This window comes from Vicugna pacos, chromosome 8 (genome assembly GCF_048564905.1).
Source record: "Vicugna pacos chromosome 8, VicPac4, whole genome shotgun sequence".
Taxonomy (NCBI): Eukaryota; Metazoa; Chordata; class Mammalia; order Artiodactyla; family Camelidae; genus Vicugna; species Vicugna pacos.
Window position 1 is genome coordinate 15,342,237 of NC_132994.1, and position 24,139 is coordinate 15,366,375.

The window sequence follows — 24,139 nt, forward strand, 5'->3', positions numbered from 1 at the left end:
TACCATAAGCTTGAATCTTCTCTATCTGTGAAATTGTGAAGAAGGAAAAAGGAATTGATGCTAGTTTTGCTGTTGAACCTCAACCTGCAAAAGTTACGGTCACAGTTCACAATAAATACTTAGTTAAGATGAAAATTATTAAATTAAATTTGTACAGTGAGACATCTTGAGAGAGACTACATCCACATAACTTTTATTACATTATATTGTTATAATTGTTCTATATTATTGTTAGTTATTGTTAAACGCTTACTGTGCCAAATGTATAAATTAAAACTTCATCATATGTATGTATGTATAGGAAAAAACAGTTTCAGGCATCCACAGGGGTCTTGGAATGTATTCCCCACAGATAAGGGGGAACTGCTGTATGAGAGCAGGAGATGCTTCTGGAGTTCTTATCACTTGGAAATTATGAGTTTTAGGAGCTCTGTAGCAGGAACGGTGGGCAGAGACCAGTATATATTTTTTCTGTTATTTCAGGCCCACCCCTTGGTCTCTGGCCATGAACCATTTACACCAAAATGATACACAGCTCAGAAGAAACTGACATGTTCCTAGAATCTCATTCAGTCATTAATGACTCTCTGGTCCATCATCACATCATATGAAAAATGTGTCCCTGGGCAAAGCCCATCAGCTGTGCAGGCTTCCTTTTTGATCTTGACAGGTTCCAGAAGCAGGAGTGGTCCCAGCTATATATGTCTTCACCCTTTCAGGCATCTGATGAACTTGAGCTAAGAGACAGTATCATTCCTTGCTCTGACCCTCTTTCAAGGTGTTAATGTAGTCTTGGATTTCCCTCATTACATAGCCCAGATTCTAAATGGAATGTCTATTGAATTGAATGGCTGTAGGTTGTGGTGTTTATTGAATGGCTGTAAGTTGTGGGTTTTTCTGATTGGACATATCTAGGTATGAATAGCAATACATTTTTAAGTCCTGTAGATGTTAGTATGTTTTGGATTATTTGTTTTCCATTTGAGTGTTTTAAGTGTGTAGTCCCACTGGTTGGTTGCCCTCCCACAAATTGGTTCAGGAAGATCTTAGAGGAAGAAGTGAGTAAAGGTAGATTGCAAATTGAGAGGTAAGTAAATGCTACAGGTTTCCCCACTATCCAAAAGTGGAGTGTTCCTATGAAACCTTTCATAAGCAGAAATGACAAAAAGTGAGGAAGCATTTACCCCAGGACATATCTAGCTAACGGGTGCACAAAGTAAATCAAGATAAAGCACAGTTGCTCACAGACATAGTTCAGAGCTGTGGCGGCTTGATGCTGAGATGCTGGGTGTAGTTCCCGGGGAGGGAGCTTGGCGGTGCCACTCTCTCTGCTCAGGGTACCACTGCCTCGGTAACAGCTCTCTGCAAAACCAATGCTGAATGCTGTTTGTGCTTTTCATCTTTTTTCATAAAAGCGAAAATTCTCTTTCCTGAGCTTGGGATATTAATTTCAGATATTTCCAGTGTTTATAGAAATACTTGATTCCTTTTGCTTATTTGTATTTCAGAGCCACAAACCTGACATCTTCAGTTTTTCACTTAAATTAAATTTCCAGATAATTGGAACTTACATCCTCAAACATAAGCTTACGTTTTGTTTTAATCATTTTTTGACAGTTAAAATGTTCTATAATTCATATACATGTGAATTTTGTTTGTATATATATAGTACACATATACAGAGACACAAGAATGCTTATTTTTCCTGCTTTTATCAAAGAAATATTTCTAAAGTTATTTAATAGTGCTGGCATTTTTTTTTTAAAATGCCGGCATTATTAAACCTTAAATACTTGAGTTTCAAGACTTTTCCAGTCTGTAAGGAAAGAATTTAGAATTGGATTTGTTGGTTATCAAATATTTTTCACATCTACAGTTTAATTATATAGCTGTTAGTAAAGGCTTAAAAATGGGCTTATTTTAAAAAGTAAATTTAAGAAGTAAATTAGGCTTTAATTTTTTAGACTGTGATGGTTTTAATGTGTTATAATAACAGATGTAAGGAAATAACACTCATTTTGTAGAGCTTGTTTTTCAAATTACAGAAGTATTTACAGGTTTTAGAAAATAGTTATCTCAGGAAATGAAATGGAAAAAAATTAACACTATAAGATTTTCAAAATTCTGATGAATTTTTAAAATGTTGTAGGCCTTTTAGTGAAATCCAGGCTCACTGAAGAGCAGAGCTGAGCCTGTGTTTTCACCTAGTGTGTCTGGTAGGACTTCTTATTCAATGTATTCATCAGTAAGAAAAAATGAATGACTTTCTAGGTTTGTACTACAGAAAGTGCCAGTTAATTTCCAAGGAAGATGTGACTCATGATACGAAGCTTTTCTGCTTGATGCTGCCACCAAGCACTCACCTTCAGGTGCCGATTGGGCAACACGTTTACCTCAAGCTAACTATTGCAGGTAAGGCCCACAGAGGCTCTGGGGGACATCTTTCATCAGCAGTTCAGAGCCAGTACTGATCCCTCGAGGAAGCACCCATTTAGGTTATTAACAAATGTTTCCCGGCAGCTGGATTTAGTGATAAGAGTCTAAATTTGCGGATGATGCAGTGTGGTGGCTGTGCTGTATCACTGTGTGGGACAGAGAAGTCGTCACCAGGCACAGAGATGGTGCCACTAGCATTGGAATTTATTACTCACAAAGCCTTAAAGGAAAGAGGTGAGGGAGTGTACAAATGGTCTTCCATGGAGACAAGTACCAGAAACACACACTAGCATCTCTCATCAGCCACTTACTGTTGTGTCAGTTATGAAATTGAATTTATGAAATTCAGAACGGGTGGATGATTATGAGTGATTTCCTAGCATGTGCCACCAGTATGAGAAGCTCTGTAAGTGTATTCCTCGCTGTGCGAGTTTGTCTCCCCTCATTTTCATCCTAAAATTACCTTATTTACTTGTTTTCAATACCCTTTTTACTGATGTCTCATGTCATCTTGGTTTTCTGAAGCTGCAAAAGATAACATTCCCATGTCAGTCGTAGTGTTCCCAACAGTGAGCCTCACAGGCTGCCAGCCAGGATTTGGGGAACATGGGGTATTATGATGACACTGCATTTGTTCTCTTCATCGTCACTAATGCCAAGTGACACTCAGTAGCTGGTATCTCCCCCGTGCAGTTAGAATTTACAGGTTGGTTAATTTTCATATTCAAGGAGCCAGGTATAAAATTTTGGTCTTTCAAATGTATGGTGACCCTTCTTACTTCAGAATTTGGTTAGCTAAAATATAACATGAATTCTTACTGATTTTATCCTGTTCTTATTTTTTTATAAGAAGAACCTCATGCATGCTAAGCATGCTCTCTACTACTTGAGCTATACCCTCCCCCTGTTTCTTATTATTATATTCTTAGTAGTAGTTAGATTAACATTCTTTTCAATTACCAAAGTAATATATGACATATTCAAATGTTAAAACAATTCAAAATATGTAAAGATGGAAATTCTTCCCTTCCTCAAACCCAAATGATCCCACTGGCCATCAGTATCCATTGTTAAAAATTTGGTATATATTGAAAATTATTATGTGTACATACCTTCTTGCATCTTTATGCAGACTTTTGATGCCATATTTTAATTTTGTAATGTGGCCCATTACAAAGTGTATATGCTAATGACATAGATGGTTGTCAAAGTTTAGTAACATAAATCCCTATCATCTTATGCCACATTTAATAAAAACAGATTATTTGTATTATGGGTGAATTATTGATTTGTTAAGTTATTTCAGCACACATAAGCTTGGGGTATATATACATGTACTATATACCTATAGGACATAGGTAAAATTATATTCACAGTAAGTGTACAGGTTTAAATATGTATCAATAGCATCGTAAAATTTGTGTATTTCATCTTCATTCATTTCAGTTTTTAGAATTGAATTTCTTTGTCATGACCTTTTCTAGGTACTGAAATTGTGAAGCCATATACACCTGTATCTGATTCCTTACTCTTAGAGTTCAAGGAACCAGTTCTTCCCAACAATAAATACATCTACTTTTTGATCAAAATTTATCCTGCTGGACTCTTCACACCAGAGCTTGATCATCTTCAGATTGGTTAGTATATATTTTTTTAACCTAGCTTATGTTCTGGATTGGATCACCTGTTATACTGTCCTCTAGTTACTTCCCTGTGGGAGTCTGTCAAATACCTTAAACTCACCATGTCTACAAAGTAGTGCTCTCTTAGTCCCACCCAACCCATCCTTACATCCATATTCCTCATCTGTTAATTGCAACATCACTGCTCCTCCTCGACCCAGTCTGGAGACTTGAGTCATGCCCGAGTCTTCCCACGTTCTCCCTCCCAATCTGGTCGGCCACTAAGCTCTATTGAGTCTACCTCTCAGACTTTTAAATCTTTCTTTTTCTATCCCTTCTGCCAGCCCCTTAGATCAACTCTGCATCACTTCTCTCTTGATTAATAACTGGTCTCTCTCAGTTGCCTCTACCTAGTATCTTGCTGTTTATCTGCGTTTTCCAGTTCTTTTTCCATACCGCCCTGAGGATGGATTTAATCATGTTGCTCCACAGCTTTGAAACCTCTGGTGGATGTCCATTACTAACTGATCAAGTCCTCTTCATGGCCTACTGTGAAGAGAGCTTCACCTCTCCCTATACAAAATAGTCTACTCAGAGCTGCACACATTTGTCCTCCTTTTTCATAGGTACCTGAGTTTTGTAGGATGCTCATCAACCCTCTCTACCTGTCAAGTACCAAGACTCAAACACAATATCATTCCTTTATGAAGCTTCCCTTTTCTTCCAAACACCTCAATAACTAACAAGCTGTTTGTAGTGCTGGGATAAGAGTGAGTAATATTCCTTCCTTACAGGACTTTGAGTTTAAGACTAGAGTTGTCTTGTCTTTGTATTTCCCTTTACCTAGCATGGCAGTTGGCACAGAATAGGCTCAGTACAAGTACTTCGAAAGAATTAATAAAGGGACTGTAGTGAAATATGTAAACATTTGGAGACTTCTGTCTTCCTGTTTCTACTCCTTTTTCTGTGTCTTCAATTTTTCATCACCTTTTGACTAACACTAAAAGTACTCTTCCCCTTATTAAGATAGCAGTAATATTGAGGTAACAGTGGAGTAGATCACTAAAATGTGGAAATAAAGAAAATTTGTTGCTTTCTGAAAGTTAAGCTCAACCTTCTATACATAACACATGTGATAAGTCAACTTTGGTTACAGAAACCAAAATACTGATCATAAATGTGAACCTAAAGAATTCTGGAATACCTGCAAATCTAGTGAAGGTGATACCATCTTGTGAAGGACTGACAACAGGATTGTATATAGCAGGTGGAAACTTAACTGATGGTGTTATAACCTATTTACAGAGATGATGTGAACGGAGAGCAGGGTGGAGAGTTAGCCTAGAGCATGGAAAAGGAGAGCTAAACTGTCCAGATGAGTGTTTTTCAGCTTCATCTAGACATGGCACAGATACTGTGTCACTGAGAGGGCCGTGAGTGACAACTTGTGAAGCCTCGTTGTTGCCTAAATGAGCTACCCTATAAAATTGTCCACTTCTTTGTTTCAGTTCCGTGTTCATCAGGCAACTTTTATGTGATTATTTTGGCCTTCCCAATGTTCTTATACTGGGAATGAGATGCCCTAAATGGGGCATGACATCTTCAGGTCACTAGATACAGATAGGCTGGCTGAAAATCCACTGCCACTCTGGCACGTGTGTGTTAATCTCTCGTAAATGTGCATCAGGTCCCTGCCTGAGTCTCATCATTTCATGACATTGGAAGGACAGGACTGCGGACAGAAGTTATCAAGTTAATATCATCCTCTGAGACTGTTTAGTAAATAGCCAGCTGACTTTTTCCTGAGGATATTCTGATCTTATGGTCCCTTTCAAACTGTAACAAAGGGTCTCTGTTATTCTCTAATATTTAATTTGTTAGTTATTGCAAGATTCTTGCTATCCTGCCATGGATAAAATAGGGGGAAAATTATAAGCATCCAAGCATTTAAAAATAAACCAGGGCATTTGAAATTGTTTTTAAAATATGGACAGCTTTATTTTTTATTTTTAAAATTACATTGAAAATTTCTGAAATATCCTAAAGACAGTTCTCTTATATGCGTGGTGCATAGTGACTTTATCGATTGCATAGCAAAAAAAGGTTCCTTCAGTGATTTTGACTGTGGATTTGAAAGTAGCATTCTCCAAGTACAGTTTCTGGTCTTACTTTGTCTTTATAGGAATGAAATTCAGAACAGCTCTTGTTTTAATCAGTGTCTTTTCAAAGATTTGATGGAAATGAAGTTAGTGCATTTACTAACATAAGATTGTAGAATACATTTCTTTTCCAGTTTTCTCTCCTGCTAGTCTTACTACTATTGTTAAGAATCAGTATGTAAGTAGAGAATATATATTCTCCACCCCGTACTGTGCAAGACAGGTATACACAGACTGTTTTTGAAGTGCTTAGTTTCAATTTGTAATTTGTACCTAAATATTTGTCAGTAGTTTGTAAATTACAGACTCCAGATGGTTTGGGAAAAATAACATTGGGAAATGAGTATAATAAAATGTCATTATTAATTTGATTATAATGATAATTTGAGGATAATGACATAACTTGGGAGCCTAAGGAGTATTCTTAAAGCTCCTTACATACCTTAGAAACTGAGGTGTAGTCCGATAGTTATTCATTCAGCCTGTTTCTCCTCGGTGTTCTAATTTCAGCTAGGTTAACTGTCTTAGTTTCCCTGATTTTTTTTTTCTGATTCAGTGTATATTTCATTGTTTAGGAGATTATGTCTCCGTAAGCAATCCTGAGGGCAATTTTAAAATAACCCAATTGGAAGAATTGGAAGATCTCTTTTTATTGGCAGCTGGAACAGGCTTCACACCAATGGTTAAAGTGCTGAATTATGCTTTGACTAATATACCTAGTCTCAGGTATGTAATTGTGTCCTTAATTACTATCGCTGTGAGGCTGTTACATTAGTAGAAGCTTTTCTAAATTGATTAAATACTTAGTGGACTTCAACAGAAATGTCCTCGTCCTCAGTCATCATTCCTAACACTTCCTCCTCCACTCCGAGCTGCTTTGTTTTTGGTACTTTTGGCCTCTTAATTGTCACTAAAAAACATTCATGCTAGTTCACTGCTAGACTTTCCATTCTTACATATTGTAAATGTAATTGAAATAGTACTTTTTTTGAGTTGTTGTTGTTGTTGTTTTTCTTTTAAGGAAGGTGAAGCTGATGTTCTTCAATAAAACAGAGGATGATATAATTTGGAGAAGCCAATTGGAGAAACTAGCATTTAAGGATGAAAGGTATTAAAGTGGTATTAGCTCTGTGTTTAAATATTCATACATGTTTAGTCAGTCAAGGCCTTACCGCCTTTGGCTGGAGTTTTAATTGACTAGGAAGCTTGTTCAAACAAAAGTAAACTAATCAATAATTCTCTTTAAAAAAAAAAACCAACCTCTAAATATGAATAGTGTTAATACACCTCCCCCAAAGAAATACTATTTGATAAGATCAATGTGACATCAAATATGTATCAACAAAATATATACTGGGCTTTATGTTTATGTTATTTATTATACTGGGTTGGGTTTCATTGAAAATGATCCAGTGTAGCCAATTTGGTAATTCAAGATTTTATTATAATGGGGACAAATCAAATAAATTTGGTGAGATGGATTAACAAAAATAAACATGTTTCTTTACCATGCTAATGTCCACTGTCACTTTCCAAGAAGAGAGTTCCTTATGCATCATTTAGCAAGATTCTCTTCATTTTTGTTTGTTTACATTAATACTCATTAATATCCCTAGTGGTCCTCAGTACACACTTTGGGAAATGCTGGTTATAGGTAATAGAAAAAGGTTCGAGTCAGGCAGAGAATTCAGTGGTAGAACAAGACAGCAAGGTAAAAAATCGTTTCATTGAGAAAGGAGCCCTATCACAGTTAACTGAAGTAAGATAATTTGAACAGGCATGTGTGTCCCGTCTCCCCTACAGAGATTTGAAAGCCGTAGGGAATTCAAAACAGTTTTTTTTTAGAAGAGTGAATTGGACAAGCTGTCATACTTTTAAAGCATTTCTGTAATCATTAAAAACTATTTCTAAGAATTGCAGGACTTCATAAATCACACAGAATATCTGAAGCAAATAGTTATGTTGATGACAGTATGGTAGAGATAACGTGCTAGGCCATTTAACAGTGAAAGACCTCAGAAACTCAGCTGTCCCCGGGGCTCCAGGTTCTTCTGAATAGCTGCTGAATATCTTTCCTCAGGTGATGCTGTGCTTCCTTCTAGTTTTGTTTTTTTTCTCTCTGTTGCCTCCCATCCTCCCCCTCTTTCTCTTTTAATGAATAATTTGCACAAATTAAGGATGATCTGAATTTAATTATCCTGGAAGTATTTTCTCTTCTTATATATGGAAAACATAAACCTAAGAATATTTACTATATTTATGTAGTTAAATGGCAATTTAGAGCATAATTTAAAGAAATATAAATTCCTAAGTTTTCAAGTGTCTTTTTTACTAATTTTCTAGATGGAAAATTGGAAGCAGCATTTACCGAAAAGCCAAATGACCTAAATTCTAGTTTTCATTCTGCCCTTTACTAGCTTGAACTTTGTTCAAAAATGACATAGCCCTCTGGGCTGGTGTCTTTATCTTTGAAATAGAATAGTGACATCTTTTCTCCTTGCTTCATAAGGTTATTGTGAAGATTGAGAAGGTAGTGTAAATGCTTTGAAGTTGTGACGGCCCACCTCGGATGTTTGGGTTGTGGAGGGCTTGTGTATACATGGATTTGTATGAACTGCTTGAGCTCCTGGTTCAAACATTTCAAAGAATTTAAACAGACATAGCTAGACTTTCTTAGTTCATTTTTTTTAAGTATTTCTGGCAAATTTTTGACATGGTATTCTTCAAGATAGTTTCCTAGACAAGAAAAATCCATTTACTATTATTTCCATGAACAGACATTGTCTAGACTTAGTCTAGCCCTAGGAGTTAAACTTGATTTAAGAAGCAATTGATAAAAGGAATGTGTTGACAGCTTCTGAGCACAAGTTGTCCTTTAACAGAGTCAGCTCTGTGTTTTGTTCTGTTTTGGTTGACATAATTTGAGTCGGTGGAATTGTGCAGGCAGGAGGATGAGGGAAGCCCCCCCCCCCCGCTTTTTCCTCACTTTCGGGTGCCAGGCTCTAACCGCACTCACCAGGTGAGTGCCATGCTCCAGTCTGCTGGGAGGACTGAGAGTGCTGGCCTGCCTTTACCCTCCCTCTTCCTGCTCCTGGGCGTGCTCTGCTCCCTACCTTTCCGTCCGCTTTCTGGAGGCACAGCTGTCTAGCTGGAGGCCCTCTGCTGGCCCTGATTTCCAGCATCGGATAATCTGTGTCCCTTGGAGACTGACTGCCAGGCCCTCACTGGAAAACACAAAGGGCCTGCTGGTGTAATTGGCTTTGGAACATGTATCGAACCTTCGATGCTCAGAGGCTTGGTGCAGACAGAGAAGAAACCTAGCCTTAAAGGCTTACTGATGGACTTTGGTAGTAATTGCCAAGTCCCGTACATAGAAGGAAAGCGACAGTTCAAGCTTAATATAAAGCAGTTTTTAATTTGTTACATCTGGGTTTTAGTTAACATTGAAGGCTTTTTAAAAAAATCTATTAAACCACTCTCTCCCATGACTTGACTCTCCTGTCACTTCTCATTTTAGTAATAAAGTTTCTGATGACAAAATGTGATACTTGAACACATCTCCATGGTTAAATTATTGTTGGATTGTGACTATAACAAAAATTAGGTTCTGTAGTTAAAACAAATGAAACACCCTTGTCTCTGAAGGATTAGGACACAGCCTTCCACTCAGTCCTTTGTGGAACAAAGAATAGGAAAAATGGATACTGAGGCTGGTGTATGATCTAATATTTTCATTTTCAGCATGCATGCTATGCTTGTTCTCAAAGTTTATCCATATGATATCAGTTGCAAGTGAAGTTCTTGGAAACATCATTGTATCATGGAAACTTACTAACTTTGGACAAGTTCTTTGATCTGACAGAGCTGCAGTTTTCCATCTGAAGAATGGGGACATCAAATTGTATGTCACAGAACTGCTTGGGTTTTGTTTGAGTGTGGGGGCAATAAGATAGCATAGTTAGGTGCCAAGCCCCTAGAAGTAGCATATTTGTAACATTCATTCATAATTCACGAAGTGCGTATGAGCCTCTACCGTGTGCCTGTGCACAGGGTGTAACAGGGAGAGCAGATCGTGTTGGCTTATTTTCTCATGCAGCCCAGGGAAGGCAGCTCTTCGTTTCTCCACATTGCCAAAACTCAATAGAATTGCAAAGCATAGGGAAGACCGTAAGTACTCTTCTAGGATGTTTCTATTTCATTTCTATTTTCATGTCATAAGCATATAATTTGAATGGGAAAAAAAGAAAAAACAGTAGCTTGCCTGAATTTAATCCACATATGTTAGTACACTTGGCTGTTTAACTCTCATCATTGGAATTTGATTCACAACATTCCAAGTCTAACAAAGTCTTACACATTTTCTTAAGAAAAATGAGAGGAAGCAGAGGGTTAATATGTGCAACAGCAGATGTGGCCAATTACTGTGTAAACTGAAATCCAAATTAAATTTCACTTATCTCTGTCTTGACTACTGAGCAGTGTTATAAGGCCTGGTTGACCCAGCCTTACACATTGGTCCTCCCCTGCCTCAGGAGGAGATGCTGCTCACTGAGGTCTCTGTCTTTGCAGAGTTAGTTTTGAGGCACAGGAAAGTTTGACAATGAGATTGACTCCTGGATGTCCTTATGTAATATAGAAATATAACAAGTATTTTCCTTCCCTTTCAAAGCAGTCATTTTGGGGACAGTAACCTTATTTTAGTAAAGTTAGTAGCATATTCTTTTCTATAAATAGTAGAATTTGTTGATTTGTTCCCTCTGCTTATAAAATTAATACATATTTATGTAGAAAAAAATATAAGGAAAAAAAATCACCCATAATCTTACCATCTGAGAAACAGTTATTAACATTATGGTCTGTATTTTTCCGTTCTCTTTCTTGTCCTCTCTCTCACACACATACACATGCACGCACACATACATACACACACATACACACATGTTATTTGTTTGGTTTCATAAATATTGTAGTCACACTGACTATACTTTTTATAACTACATTTCTGCTTAGTGTATTGTGTGTATTCTGTGTATAGAATGCTTTAAACTAGTGGTTCTCAACCTGGAGTGATTCTGTTTCTCCCCCCAGCACCCTGGGGAACATTTACACCTGGAAGCATTTTTGTTCGTCACAGCTGATGGAGAGAGTGCCACTGGCAGCTAGTTGGTAGAGGCCAGGATTGCTGTGAGGAGCCTGCAGTGCCCAGGACAGCCCCCAAAGCAAAGGATTATCTAGCCCAAGGTTGCCAGTAGTGCTAGTCTGGAAGACCTGCCCTGCACCATGACTTTTAATAGCTGCATTGTATTCGGTCATTGAGTTCATATCATAACTTATTTAACCAACCCCCTACAATTTGGCATAGTGACTGTAAGTTTTCCTGTACTTCGCTAACTGTGCCGGATAAAAATTCACCAGAAGAATCACAAAGTCAAAGTGAACCAAGGCTACTGATACATTTTGACAAATAGCCTCTAGAAAGGTAGAGTGGGGTTTTTTTAAACATTTTTTATTGATTTATAACCATTTTACGATGTGTCAAATTCCAGGGTAGAGCACAATTTTTCAGTTATACATGAACATATATATATATATTGTCACAGTTTTTTCTCTGTGAGCTACCATAAGATCTTGTGTATATTTCCCTGTGCTATACAGTATCATCTTGTTTATCCATTCTACAGAGGTGGAGTGTTTCTGTATTCTGGTGTCAGTGTTGGGACTAGCAGTACGTTGGGCCCATTTAAGATGGCAAAAGCAAACGATTCTGGAAACATAAGTAAATTGAACAAGAGGCCTGAACCCGTTTCTTGTCCCCTAGCCTCTGATACATGTCAGCTATGTGGGCCCCTAATCTGGACCCTGCCCCACTCTCTGTTCCTTCCAGATGTTCCTCCAGTGGGGTGTTTTCTTGGAATGTGTTCCTTAACACGTTCATGTATTCCCCTCTATAGGGCTCTAGGAGTAAATAAGTTTGAGAAATAACGCATGTTACCTTCTTAAAGATTTACTATGAACTTAATATATTCAAGGCTTTGAGAGATTCTAAAGAAGTCTGTTTAACTTCTTTTAACCCAGGAGCCCCAAACTTACTTGACAGGCCAGCCTTTTTTTCATGGAATACCACTAGCATTTGGAGGAACAAGAGTGCTTCCTCAGATTCATTTTGAGAAATGTTTCTTTAAGATGTTCATTTTCTCTAATTTTAACCCCTCGCTGTTGATTTTGTGAGCTTTCTCCCATGAGCAAATAGCAAGTTTTCCTGCGTTTCTAGTCTTTTTCTTTAGCTAGGGAAACCAGGAAAAGCTGGGGCCCCAAATACTCTGAAGTACTATTTGTTTGTGAGCAGTGACAAAATCACGAAAGCTTTTGAAGCAAAGAAGTTGTAGGATCGGACCTGGGTTTTAGGAGAGCTGGTATGACAGTGGTGTGCCAGGTAGAGGAGGGTCAGGCTGTTAGAGCAGTAGCTCAGGAGACAGGAAAGTCTGACCTGGAGCTGTGGTGGTAAAGATGGGAAGGCAGGGGTGTGTGTGTGTGTGTGTGTGTGTGTGTGTGTAAGTGTAAGAAATAGGAAAGAGTGGGTTTGGGGAGCCGGTTGTCTGGAGGGGGAGGGAATAAGTTGTTGGATGACTTTGGGCTTTGCATATGATTTAGACTGAATACATTTATATTTCAAGATTTTTCATCTCAGAGCATTATCAGTCTACTTCAAAATAATTGTTTTTGACAAGCTTGTTTGCTTTCATAGATGCTTGGACCTCAGGCATTCATTAGAAGCAGAAAGGAATTTCAGGACAGTTTACCAGTGGGTCCCCTCATGCCTCAAGGCTGTAATTATTTCAGATAGTAAGTTGCCCTTAGGAAAATTCAGAAGAGAACATTCCACAGTAACCATCTCTACCCTCATCTGGTGGAAGAAATGCTTCACTGAAGTGTCCTTGAGCCTTAACTTGGGGTTGCTCCAGCTGCAGTGGAAGCTCTTTTCTGGGCTGTAAAGAAGAGAAGTAGGATGGCTGTGTCCTTACCAGACCCTGAAAATTGCATCTGTACCATCTGGTCATGTTTTCCATGGAGGGCCCCAGAGGTATACCAGAGGGACTGACATGTGAATCAATATAAAATGCGAAAGAAATGTGTACCATCCACGGAAGGATCACTGTTGTTTCTCACGCTGTAGTAGATGCCTGCAGAAAGTGTGCCACTGATGAATTTGTTTTTTAAAGCAAGTCAGTAAAGGAAAATTAAGATTTTTTTCAGATGACAGGGACGCCAGTATTGATTTACGTGCCTTAGCAGTCTTATCCCGGTAACAGACTTACTGGAAACGGAGCCAGAGGAGACTGTCTTTTGTAATTTAACAAGGCAGTTGTTACCTTGTATTGCATTGTCTCTGTTTAATTAAAGATGCCTTCAGATAGTGGTTCTGCAGCTGCTTTTGGGTCCCCTTTGATAACCTGGACAGTTATGGACCTTCTTCCCAGAAAAATGCCAAGTTCATGTACATTTTTGTATGGAATCTCATAGATGCCGGCATATGGCTTCTCAATAGTGTTTATTTTTAGCCCGTATGGCTTCTTGTTAAGTACATTTCTCTATTCATTCATCAAGTAATTTTTGCACACTTGCCTCAGGCCAAGCCTGGATAGAGGATTAAACACGACAAGGACTCCATCCTTATGGAGCAGTAAACAAATATCACATTCCAGAATTATCTAACACTTAATTTAAGTGCTAGGAAGGGAAAAATGTTAGTGAAAGAAAGTATTCGGGGAGGCTGTCTTGCATAGGGTGGGTTTGTATTGCTGCTAAAACTAAATGGGAACCTTGAAAGTGAGAAATAAAATGTCATTTTAAGAGTTTTTAAAGTATAAAATCAGAATGTTAGAATTGTAAGAATATTAGAATTGAGATTATAGAGTTTTCCCACCGTGAGGCTGGGTCTGGGGAGCGCTGGGACGGGCTCTGCACCCCGGCTGGCACTCCGAGTGGGTCTGTGCGCTGGGGACGGGCTCCCTCACCCCCAGGAGTGGTCCTCCAGCTGCTGCACAGCAGTGGGCGGACAGCTGCGCCAGCCGCATGCCGTTTCTGTTATGTTTGGCTCCCTGAGCCACCTCACAAGAGAAAAGATGCACTTCAGCGTTTTCTCAAATTGAGATGAATGTATAATTAATTCCTGCCACCCTTGAGAAAATATCTCCATTACTCAAGCAGAAAATGCAGAGTTGCATTTGATCTGACGCTATTGAAAACAATCAGAGTGAATTGTGTTAGAGAAAATGGAGCAAAGGGAGCAAGCACGACATAGAATTTTGAATTTACTGCAGTTCTTCACCAGGAGTTCACTCAACAGACTGCAAAGCTGTGGGGAGACGTGGTCTCTAGTTACCTTGTGAGACTTGGTCTGATGTGTTTCTTTCTCACTGTAGTTCTCTACCCTTTCTGTTTCTTTCATCTGTTTCACTCTGCAGTGTTTGAGTGCTGTTGGTGTTGCCGTTAGGGATGCAGTGGTAGCCAAAGCAAACATGGTCCCTGCCCTCATGGAGTTTATGGTCTCATGGGGTAGATAGTAGTAAAACCATCAACCTGCTGGCCACATATTTACAGCCTGATATAAGGGCCATAAAGAAGAGGAAAAGGAAGACATTTCTACAACACATACAAATAAGAAGGACCCCAGACTGGTGGGGCCGCGGTGCTTCCCTGTGGAAGTGATGCTGGAGCCAAGAACTGAAGAGCAGGATGTGGTAGAAACATTACAGAAAGAAGAAAGAGAATGGGCAGGGTTGTGGCAGTGAAGGCTGAGAGAAGTAGAGGACAGAGGAGCTCAGACTTGGTGAGAATTTGGGCATGGAGGGGGTGGCAGATAAGCACCAGGTTTCTGGTTTGTACAGCCGAGTGGGTCATGGTGCCATTCACAGCGGTGATGTCAGGTGTGGGGCCGGGAGAGGGTAAGTTGAGATTGAGGGTGTGGAGACAGTAACAGTAAGAAGTCAGAAAGGTCTGTGGTTATGAGGGTCTAGGACTCACTGGAGAGGTCTGAGTCAGAGATTCAAACTGTCACTGGTAGTTGCTTCTGACTGGAATTTATACGAGCACGTTACTAATAGAAATGTGTTCTCTGAGATCCCTTGGAGCTCCCTTTCTAGGGACTTCGACAAAAAATGTCACTCTTCCTATTTGTATCAAAAGTATGTCTTTAGTAAATATGGATTTACCCGTGTACTTTTGCGATATCTTTGCTTATAATCTGTTCCAGTGCTTTTGTAGCAAGTGTATCAATCTCCATAAATTCCGTTGTTCTCCAGGGGAGAAAAAGATGCTTTACTGAACTTGAAACATGTTAATAATGTTTCACATAATAGACTTTTTTAAATGTTTCTTTTCTCCAGGTTTGACGTTGAATTTGTCCTCTCAGCACCTACTTCTGAATGGAAGGGCAAACAGGGACACATTTCACCAGGTCTGCTTTCTGAATTTTTGAAAAGAAGTTCAGACAGATCCAGAGTCCTCGTCTGCATCTGTGGACCAGTGCCGTTTACAGAGCAAGGAGTAAAGTGAGTCGCAGTGTGGTAGGAAAAAGAGTCCCAGTGCCGTGAAATGAAGAGCTCCTGTAGAGGGCAGCTGATCTCGCTCTCAGTTCTTCCTCTTCATAGGAACCTGCGCTTAGTAGTCTGTTACAGCCTAAGAAAATAAGAAAGTGCTAAATCTGCACACGGGTGGAGGGTCAGAGTCCCCAGTTATGCCTAGAGATAGATGTGAACACGGAAGGGAGGCACAGCCAGCTCCTCCTGCCTCTGCTCATGGCTGGCGGTCTGGGCGCATTCACAGGATTGGTGTCAGGTCTTTTGGGGGACACTGGATTCAGCCTCCTCTTCCCCCACAGCTTTATCATATATAATAATTAATAAGCAGTGTTCCTCCTTGTAGCCTGTGATCTTTCTTCATTCTCTGCAACTGGGTGAGGGTTAGTAAACAAAACAGTGGAGAAAGCCAGGCAGCAAGACAAAAACCAGAGACCTAGGACGAAAAGCCAAGATAAGAGTTGGACTCTGCACAGTGAAAACTCAGTCGTAGTGACTGTCTTATTTAAAAGTCACCTTGATCTGACTTAACTCTATAAAGACACTTTGAAATATTTGGTTAGTTGCAGCCACTGTTGGCAGTCATTTCTAGATGACTTTACAGTATGACTGCCTTCGATGGCCTGTGCTTCCTTTAGTCTGTGACCCAACCTAGCATTTTGCTGGATGATTTTCTCTCTTGCTATTTTATTTTTTATTTGAATTAAGAAAAAGATTGATGTCAATAAATAAATGAAGACGCTAAAAAGTGTTTCTCTCCACATTGTATTTTGAAGATATTTTAATTAAATTTCAATTTATTTCTGGATGTTAATACTTTCAGGAAAATGTGCATCTGTCTAAGCTCTCTCAGTAAAAATTTTTAATTGCTATTTAAACTTCCACTCTTTTAAAGCTCAAACAGAACTATTAAAATTATAGTGAAGACTAACAATAAGGTTGGAAGTAAAATAATTTTCAGAAAAAAAGGCTGAGAGCTGTACTCCTCTCCTTCGTTGACACTGCCCACTAGGAGTGTCCAGATGTTTATAGATTGCAGTCTAACCCTGCATTTAAATCATGAGAATCATGAACTCTGGTCATTGAAAGAGACTGCGTGTAAGGCCACCTGGTCCTTTTTCCACTGACTGAGGAGGGACCCCTGGTACAGCACCCCCGATGGAAGTGGGCTGTTTGCCCCCATGAGTTCTGGGCTTCCTGCAGACTCTTCATTTGAGTTCCAGGCAAGGCCTAGCCAATTCCTTGCCTACTGGAGCCTCAGTCTACGTATAATTGAATCAAAGGAAGCCAAGATCCTAGTATTTTTTTTTCATTTTTTAAATTGACTGTAGTCTCTACAGCTTTATTTCCTCAGCTTTCCCTCTGAGCAGGTCTTCCTGTGCTGTGCTTGCTGGCCTGCCCGTAATTGCTGGAGTCTGACCCGTCATCATACGTGGGTCCCTGCTGCCGCTCACCCCGAGCGTGTTGTGTAGAGCGGCCATGTGAGGTGTAGCTTGATTCAGGTCAGGACTTCATAGCGTCTGCCCTGTGACTTTCAATTTAGGGTTCCTTATTTCCTTGTTTCTTTGACTTCCTGATCCTCCCAATCTTACCAGGTGTGGTGTAGCTCTCACTAGGCAGTTACGTGGGTCTTTCATCATGTCGTAGTTCCTGCTGTCCTGAATGGCGGCTCTTTGGGCTGCCCGCTCCCAGGACCCTCCAAAGGCACCCTCATGTCTGCTATGTAAGTGTAACATACATTCCAAACGTACTGTCCATATTAGGTGAAAATTTGTCAAATTTGTATGATGTGGTAACAGAGAAGGACTCAGAAACTTTTTTTTCAATATAGATAAAGAGCTTGTAATTATTTGGCCGATAAAGGTCCTTTCATCCACTAACTAAGCCACTTTGTGTATTGCATCAATGAATAAACAGTGTCTGCTTTCGGGCCCACACAACCGAGCGGCGGGCATGGGCGCACACACCAGTGACCCCGAGTGCTATAGATTCTCTTACTAGAGAGGAAACGAGGTGCTGGAGACATTCAGAAAGAGACAAGTTGCTTTTGCCTAGGGTTGTGGTGTTGGAGCGAAGGGAGCCACATGGTCAGGAAGACTGGCTCTTTGAAGGTTGACTTAAAACGTCCCCAGTCAGAGGAGGTAGAGGAGAATGGTGCAGGCAGGGAGAAGACGAGCAGACACACAAGGGGCCTGGGTGATCAGGGACTTGACTCCTGGCCTCCTGTGGCTGGTGTGGCGCCCCTGGCCAGGGGATGACAGAAGGTATGGCGGGAAGGTGGGATGCCTTCAGATCGTGCGAGCTTGCCTGCCGTACCAGGTTGGCTCTCGTAACTCCTGTGCCATCCCATCCGTTTGTCTGAATGTGTTTGTCTGCCCTGGAAGCTGCCAGTTGGGGTTCAAATCCCAGCCCTCCCACTTACAGTCATCCTCCAGTCACTAGCCAAGTGTGCTAGGGCCAGATCCTTCTCAGCTTTAGAGCACTCACCTGTCCCAGGGAGTAAATAATAATACTTATGCATGTGAAGTGCTGAACACAGTGACTACATATACGAAGTACTAAGTAAATGTTTATTATTTTCAGCAGCATTTTAAACAGAGCTACTTGTAAGATTTTAGTCTCCATTTCTAGTATTTTCCAAGCTGAATTATACTTAAGCAGTATTTCTGCTTTTCCTGTTTAGTGGGGAGAAATTTAGATAGAATGCTAAGATATCAACTCCTTACTTTGAAAACTGGTGAATAAAGGGGGAAAAAAAAGGAGGGGAGGGTACAGCTCAGTGGTAAAGTGTGTGCCTAGCACGCACAAGGTCCTGGGTTCAATCCCCGGTACCTCCATTAAATAAATAAATAAAAACCTGATTACCTCCTCCCTCCCCAAAATAATTAATAAATAAATAAAATTTTAAAAGATAAATAAAGGGGAAAAAAATCAAGCATTTGTTCTGCCTTTTCTGTGTGAGCTCTACCACTGGGTAACCATTGTAACAAATGAATAGACATTACTCTTTATAGAACTCCTCAGCTGATAAATGAATGAAAAATAATAAGTTGAATATCACCAGCTTCAGTCCTTAATGAACTGATGGATCTGTATGGAGGTCATCAATGGTTGTTAGCATCCAGAGAGGCCACCAGGTATTATGTGCCTCCTGATGAAAGAGCGCTCTCTGTGAAGTACTCTCGTCAAGAATGGGACCTGTACCTATCAAGCCTCTAGGTCCAGTTACTAAATTGTGGGAGATAAGAGGAAAAGGGAACATATTATTTAACGTAAACCACAGAGATGTAGCAAAATGAGGACTGTGAGAGACTCAACACATAAAAGTCTGATTTTGTCCACAAATAAACTGCAGGACGAAGAGAGGGAGATGGAGGGGTTCTGAAATATCGAAAGATACCTAACAGACATGTAAATCAGTCACTGTGGGTAGACTTTAATTGAATATTGATTCAAACAAACTTTGAAAAATTATGGCATTTCTGAGACAATTGAAAATTTGCACCCTGAATAGGTATTTGATGGTGTCAAGGAATTATTGTTAATTTCTTTTGGAAGTGATAATTGTAGGCTTTCTTAGAAAGTACATACCAAATGGGGAAAATGAAAAAATACTGTGGTTAGGATGGTAAACTTTGACCTTACTTCTTTATTTTTAAACACTTTCTCTAAGAAACATGTGCTTTTTTATTATGTTTTCCAGGTTGCTGCATGATCTGAACTTTTCCAAAGACGAGATCCATAGTTTTACAGCATAATAAAGAGCTGTCATTCAACTGTTTTATCTAAATTTGTGATTACTTAGGGTTTTTTAAGAAACATTTTTGTATATACTAAAAGGTTAACTAGAATCCAGGTTTCAGTTTCTTAAATGAAATCAAATGTTCCTTCACTATAGATAACCTGTTGACTTTATTTTGTACCATAACTTATTTTACTACTGATACTTGTCCTGGAAAATCAATCATGGCAACAAGTACATGAGGGATTTTGTTTTGAATCACAAAGTTCCTTACCATTTAAACTGTATCACTGTTTTACAATAAGCTCTTGTGTTTTATGACATGATAAAGTAATGATCATTTTGATCACGTTTCTATGCTGTAGAATGTCTTATTAGCAATACAGATTAAATTTTACATTGCACTGTTAACTCAGGAAATGATCGCTTATGTCCTTGTTATTACTATAGAAACATGGAATGTTATAACTTATTAAGTGATCCAGACATTTTGTGTGTATATGGCCTTGACACAGAGTAGAATAAAAAAATACTTAAGTACTTTTTAATCTTTGTAGTAGAAATGTGTTTGAAGGCAACAATATGGGGTACTGTCTGAGGGGAATTTTAAAAGGCGACAGTGAAAGGTTTTGGAGACACATGCAGCTGTGAATTGTATGTGTTAGAAAGTTTAAGAGACCCTGGACAGCTATTTTGATTCTTAGCCCAAACTAGAGGCGTCAGGAAAGATAAGGAAAGTGTAGCGTCTTGTGCCATGGCCTAAAACAGTCATCTGGTGCTTTGGAATGGGTTCAATTTAAATTCTCTTTGAGCCCGTCTAGACCAGCTGGGTGAGTGAAGAACACTCTGTCCTAAATGGCACTTCCTGGCTGGCTGCTTTCCCACAGCTGGCAGTTCAGCAGGGGGCTCTCCTGCGCTCTGCTGTGTGGGCAGCTCTTCTCCATCCCCGCGGCTGTGTGCAGCCTTCCAGAACTTCCGCAGGTGGGGATTCAGCAAAGCATATCAAGAAAAGTCATGAGCTTTCCAGGAGGAAACTTTTGGATGTATCTGTGGCTAAGCATAAGCTAATTTTGATCTTTCAGTCTTATTTGAGGCAGCAGCAGTGCTTCACAGAAATAAGTGGCGGGGGGTGGGGGGTGGTCTCCAGTTACCCTGTGAATATTTTGTAAACAGCGAAGTCTTTACTGAATGAATGGTGTATTCAGGAGGAACGTGATATTAACAATCCTTAAGTCACCAACACTCAGCTGAGGAAGCTTCGCAGGTGCAAGGGGCTGGTCAAGAAGCTTCTACTGCCTCCGTCCCCAGAACATTCATGTCAAAGTCTTTCTGTGAACATATTTTTTCATTTCTCTGGGATGAATACCTAGAAGTGAAATTGCTGGGTCATATGGCCACCGTATATTTAACTTATGTTTAAAATGCTGTTTTATTCTGCATCTGTTTCTAGGTCTAATGCAGAGACATATACCAGCTAGATAATCGTGTTTTGGAATGTACGGTTTCAAGCTTTTAAGAAAAGGCCAGGTCTTTTTTTTTTTTTTCCAGCTGGTTGTACCATTTTACATTCCTGCCTGTGTTGTATCAGACTTTCAGTTCTTCCACATCCTCAGCAAACTTGAATCACTACTCTTACATTTTAGTGGGTAGTGCTATCTCACTGTGGTTTTAATTTGCATTTGTCTGATGTCTACTGATGTGTAACATTATCATGTGCTTATTGGTCATTGGTGCATTGTCTTTTGTAGGGTGTCTGTTTTAGTCTTCTGCCCATTTTTAATGGGACTGTTTTTCTTCTTGTTATTAAATTGTAAACATTCTTTATGTACCTGGATACAAGTCCCTCATCAGTCATGTTTTGTGAATAGTTTCTTCCATTGTGTGACAGCAAATCGTATGGAGTGCTTAGAGCAGGAATAAACTTAGAGATGTAAATCAATTTAAATTCAATTTACATTCAGATTAAGAATGTAAAATAAATACTAGTGCGGGAGGCAGGAGGGAACTGTGCAGTTGATATGTGAATGACTGAAATTCTAGGAAGGAAACTCTAGTGATGGAGTAGGGAGAACGTTCTGGAAGGGAGGCAAGCAGCTAATGGCAAGCAGGACCCTCATGTGACACTGTCAGTTCTGGTTCAACGGAAAACACGTTAAATGGTGGGAGAACTGCCGCCGTAGAGGCAAATACAAGCCACCTGTGCCGTGTGGAAGCTTGGCCCTGTGGGAGGAACAACCATTTACATGTGGCAGCGCATTTTGTCTGTTGCTCTGTAGCAGCTGGGTGCTTGAAGGTGAATCTGAAAATGATGCCGTCAGCTTTCTTTCTCGAATTCAAGGATCTTACGTTCTCATTTAGGATTTTCTAATCAGCCATCTCAGCCCATGCTGATCAGAATCGCATGGGGAGTGCGGTTGTATTGTAGTGTTTGCTGAGGTCGCCTGCGCAGACGTCATTACTGTTTCCTCTCATTTAGACATGCTGAGAAACGCAGTTGCTTGTGCTCTGTCCAGATAACCCTTGCTCTTGAAACACGTCTAAGGAAAAGCTGCTGAAATTCTTGGTGAAACACATCCAGCCGTTGTGTTCGTCCTGCTGAGGCGCTCCCACTTTCTGAGCAAGTTAATACCTTATTTATACAAGAATTGTCACAGGGCAGTTTTCAGGATAGCCACGTTCTTAAGGTGCAGTTTAGAAAAAAAAAATCACAGAAATCATGATATGTCCAGATTTTCCTCGTTGCCTTTCATATATTGGGTGGTGTATTTTGATAACTATACTTTCATATTTTAAAATCTTGAATTTATTGTTCTAAACCTTTGGGAAGGTGGGAATTCTGGGCAATCAACCATTAGAAGAAAAGGCAGTCTCCCTCGTCCAGTTAGGAAGTAGCAAAGGCAACCAGAGGGGGAGATTCAGGAATCACTGGGGTTTCAGGAAGAGCACAACACAGGTCAGACTCAGAAGTAGCAGGTGAAGACACCACCTGCTCCCTCAGGAATGAAGCCATGGAGATGTGCCCCTTTGTGCTGGACCAACTCAGGGAAAAGTGCTAGTTCCCTGGCCCCCCATCATCCTAGCTGGGGCGCAGAGGAAAGCCGTGTGTGTGTGTGTGTGTGTGTGTGTGTCCTGCCCAGGTGGTTTACGTCCTTTTGCTAGGGCCAATGTCAGTGTGAGGTGACTGAACGTGGGGTGGGGAAGAGATGGGCACCCTGGCTCTGCCCGTGGGTAGGAGTCCCAGGGAAGTCACAGAACCCGGCATTGTGGAAGAGCCGAGCACGTGCTCTCACTTAATACCCTCAAACTCAACAAGGCAGGCACACAATGCTCGGTTTTGGGATGAGGCTTCAAGAAGCTAAGTGACGAGTCACCAAGTGGTAGAACCAGGACTGGAGAACAGTCAGTCTGATTAACTCGGCCAAGGTCACACACTGGTAGGAGTCAGGGTTCTGATGAGGAGGGCTCGCTTCTCCCAGAGAGCCCTCTGAATTTTGTCTTCTATTCTGTGAGATTAGAACGCTCCCACGTGATGGTCAGGCCTAGAGACTGCCAGAAGCACTCTTATTTTATCTATCCTTGTTTAAAAACTACTTAAGAAAGACAGGAACACAAGGGCTTCCCTGGGCAGGGCAGAAGAGCGAGTGTGGAGAAGGCCCTGTCCCGATTAGCTGGTGATTTTGGGTAATGGACTTCCTCTCCTGGTGCTGTGTTTTCCTCATCTGTACAATGGGAATGATTGGTGGCTGAGCAGAGTAGGCACTTAATACATACTAGCCACTAACACACTAGCAAAATACTCTGCATTCTTATATATTCAATGAAACAAAGAAGCTGAGCTTTTTGGAGGAAATATCAAGTTTTTTTGTAAGCTGAGAAACACAGGGTATAATTAATGGGCACTTTATGAACCATTGCTGTTTCTTACACAAGCTTTGTGTTGTGAATTCCTATAAACACATTTCAGAGTTTTGACAAACACTGGGATTGATATATTTAGTGAAGTAATAAAGTACTTTGATGCCAGTGCTTCCTTATCTTTTTAATAAAAATCAAGTATTTCAGACGTACAAAAACGTGGAGAGAAAATGTGATGAACAAGTAAGTATTGCCTACCTAGCTGGAGAAACAAAGCACTTAAAAATACTGTTGAAGAACTTATTTTTTGAATAGATTTTATTATTAACATTTAGGAGGATTTTATTATATTCACTCAACACTAATCCATTGTCATATTCATGTATTGAGAAAATTTTCCTTTAATTTGTGGCTTTGTCTATCCATTTTTTAAACAATATGTTTTATAATAAAGAGTTTATTTTGAAAAAAACAAACTGTTGAAGACCCCGAGGGGCCCCTTCCATAATTCTGTCTCACTCCCAGGGTTACCATTATCCTACAATTGGTGTTTACCATTCCCATGCATGTCTTTAACTGTATACACAGTCCCAAACACCATCACCATGCAAAAATGCAGAATTGTCTTTTATGGTTTTAAACTTTCCACGAATGACTTTGTATATGGTCTTCTGCTCCTTGCTTTTTTTAATGGCCCTGGTTTGGGGGGTAAATCCATGTTAATATATGTAGCCCTAGTTCATTCAT

The 24,139-nt window shown here is 39.9% G+C and overlaps 1 protein-coding gene across 2 annotated transcripts in view; it reads left to right on the forward strand.

Annotated features, from left to right (window-relative positions):
* The window catches only part of CYB5R4 (cytochrome b5 reductase 4), a 67,022-nt gene extending 46,937 nt beyond the window's left edge, over nt 1-20,085 (forward strand). The window contains exons 11-16 of one of the 2 annotated variants that reach the window (XM_006200326.3): nt 2,272-2,412; nt 3,921-4,073; nt 6,793-6,943; nt 7,239-7,325; nt 15,604-15,768; nt 19,499-20,085. In XM_006200326.3, the coding sequence (XP_006200388.1) occupies nt 2,272-2,412; nt 3,921-4,073; nt 6,793-6,943; nt 7,239-7,325; nt 15,604-15,768; nt 19,499-19,553 (752 nt within the window). In that variant the 3' untranslated portion in view covers nt 19,554-20,085. Of the gene's footprint in view, nt 1-2,271; nt 2,413-3,920; nt 4,074-6,792; nt 6,944-7,238; nt 7,326-15,603; nt 15,769-17,165 lie in introns of both variants that reach the window. The other variant, XM_072965554.1, reaches the window with a different exon arrangement.
* Nucleotides 20,086-24,139: the final 4,054 nt, after the last annotated feature.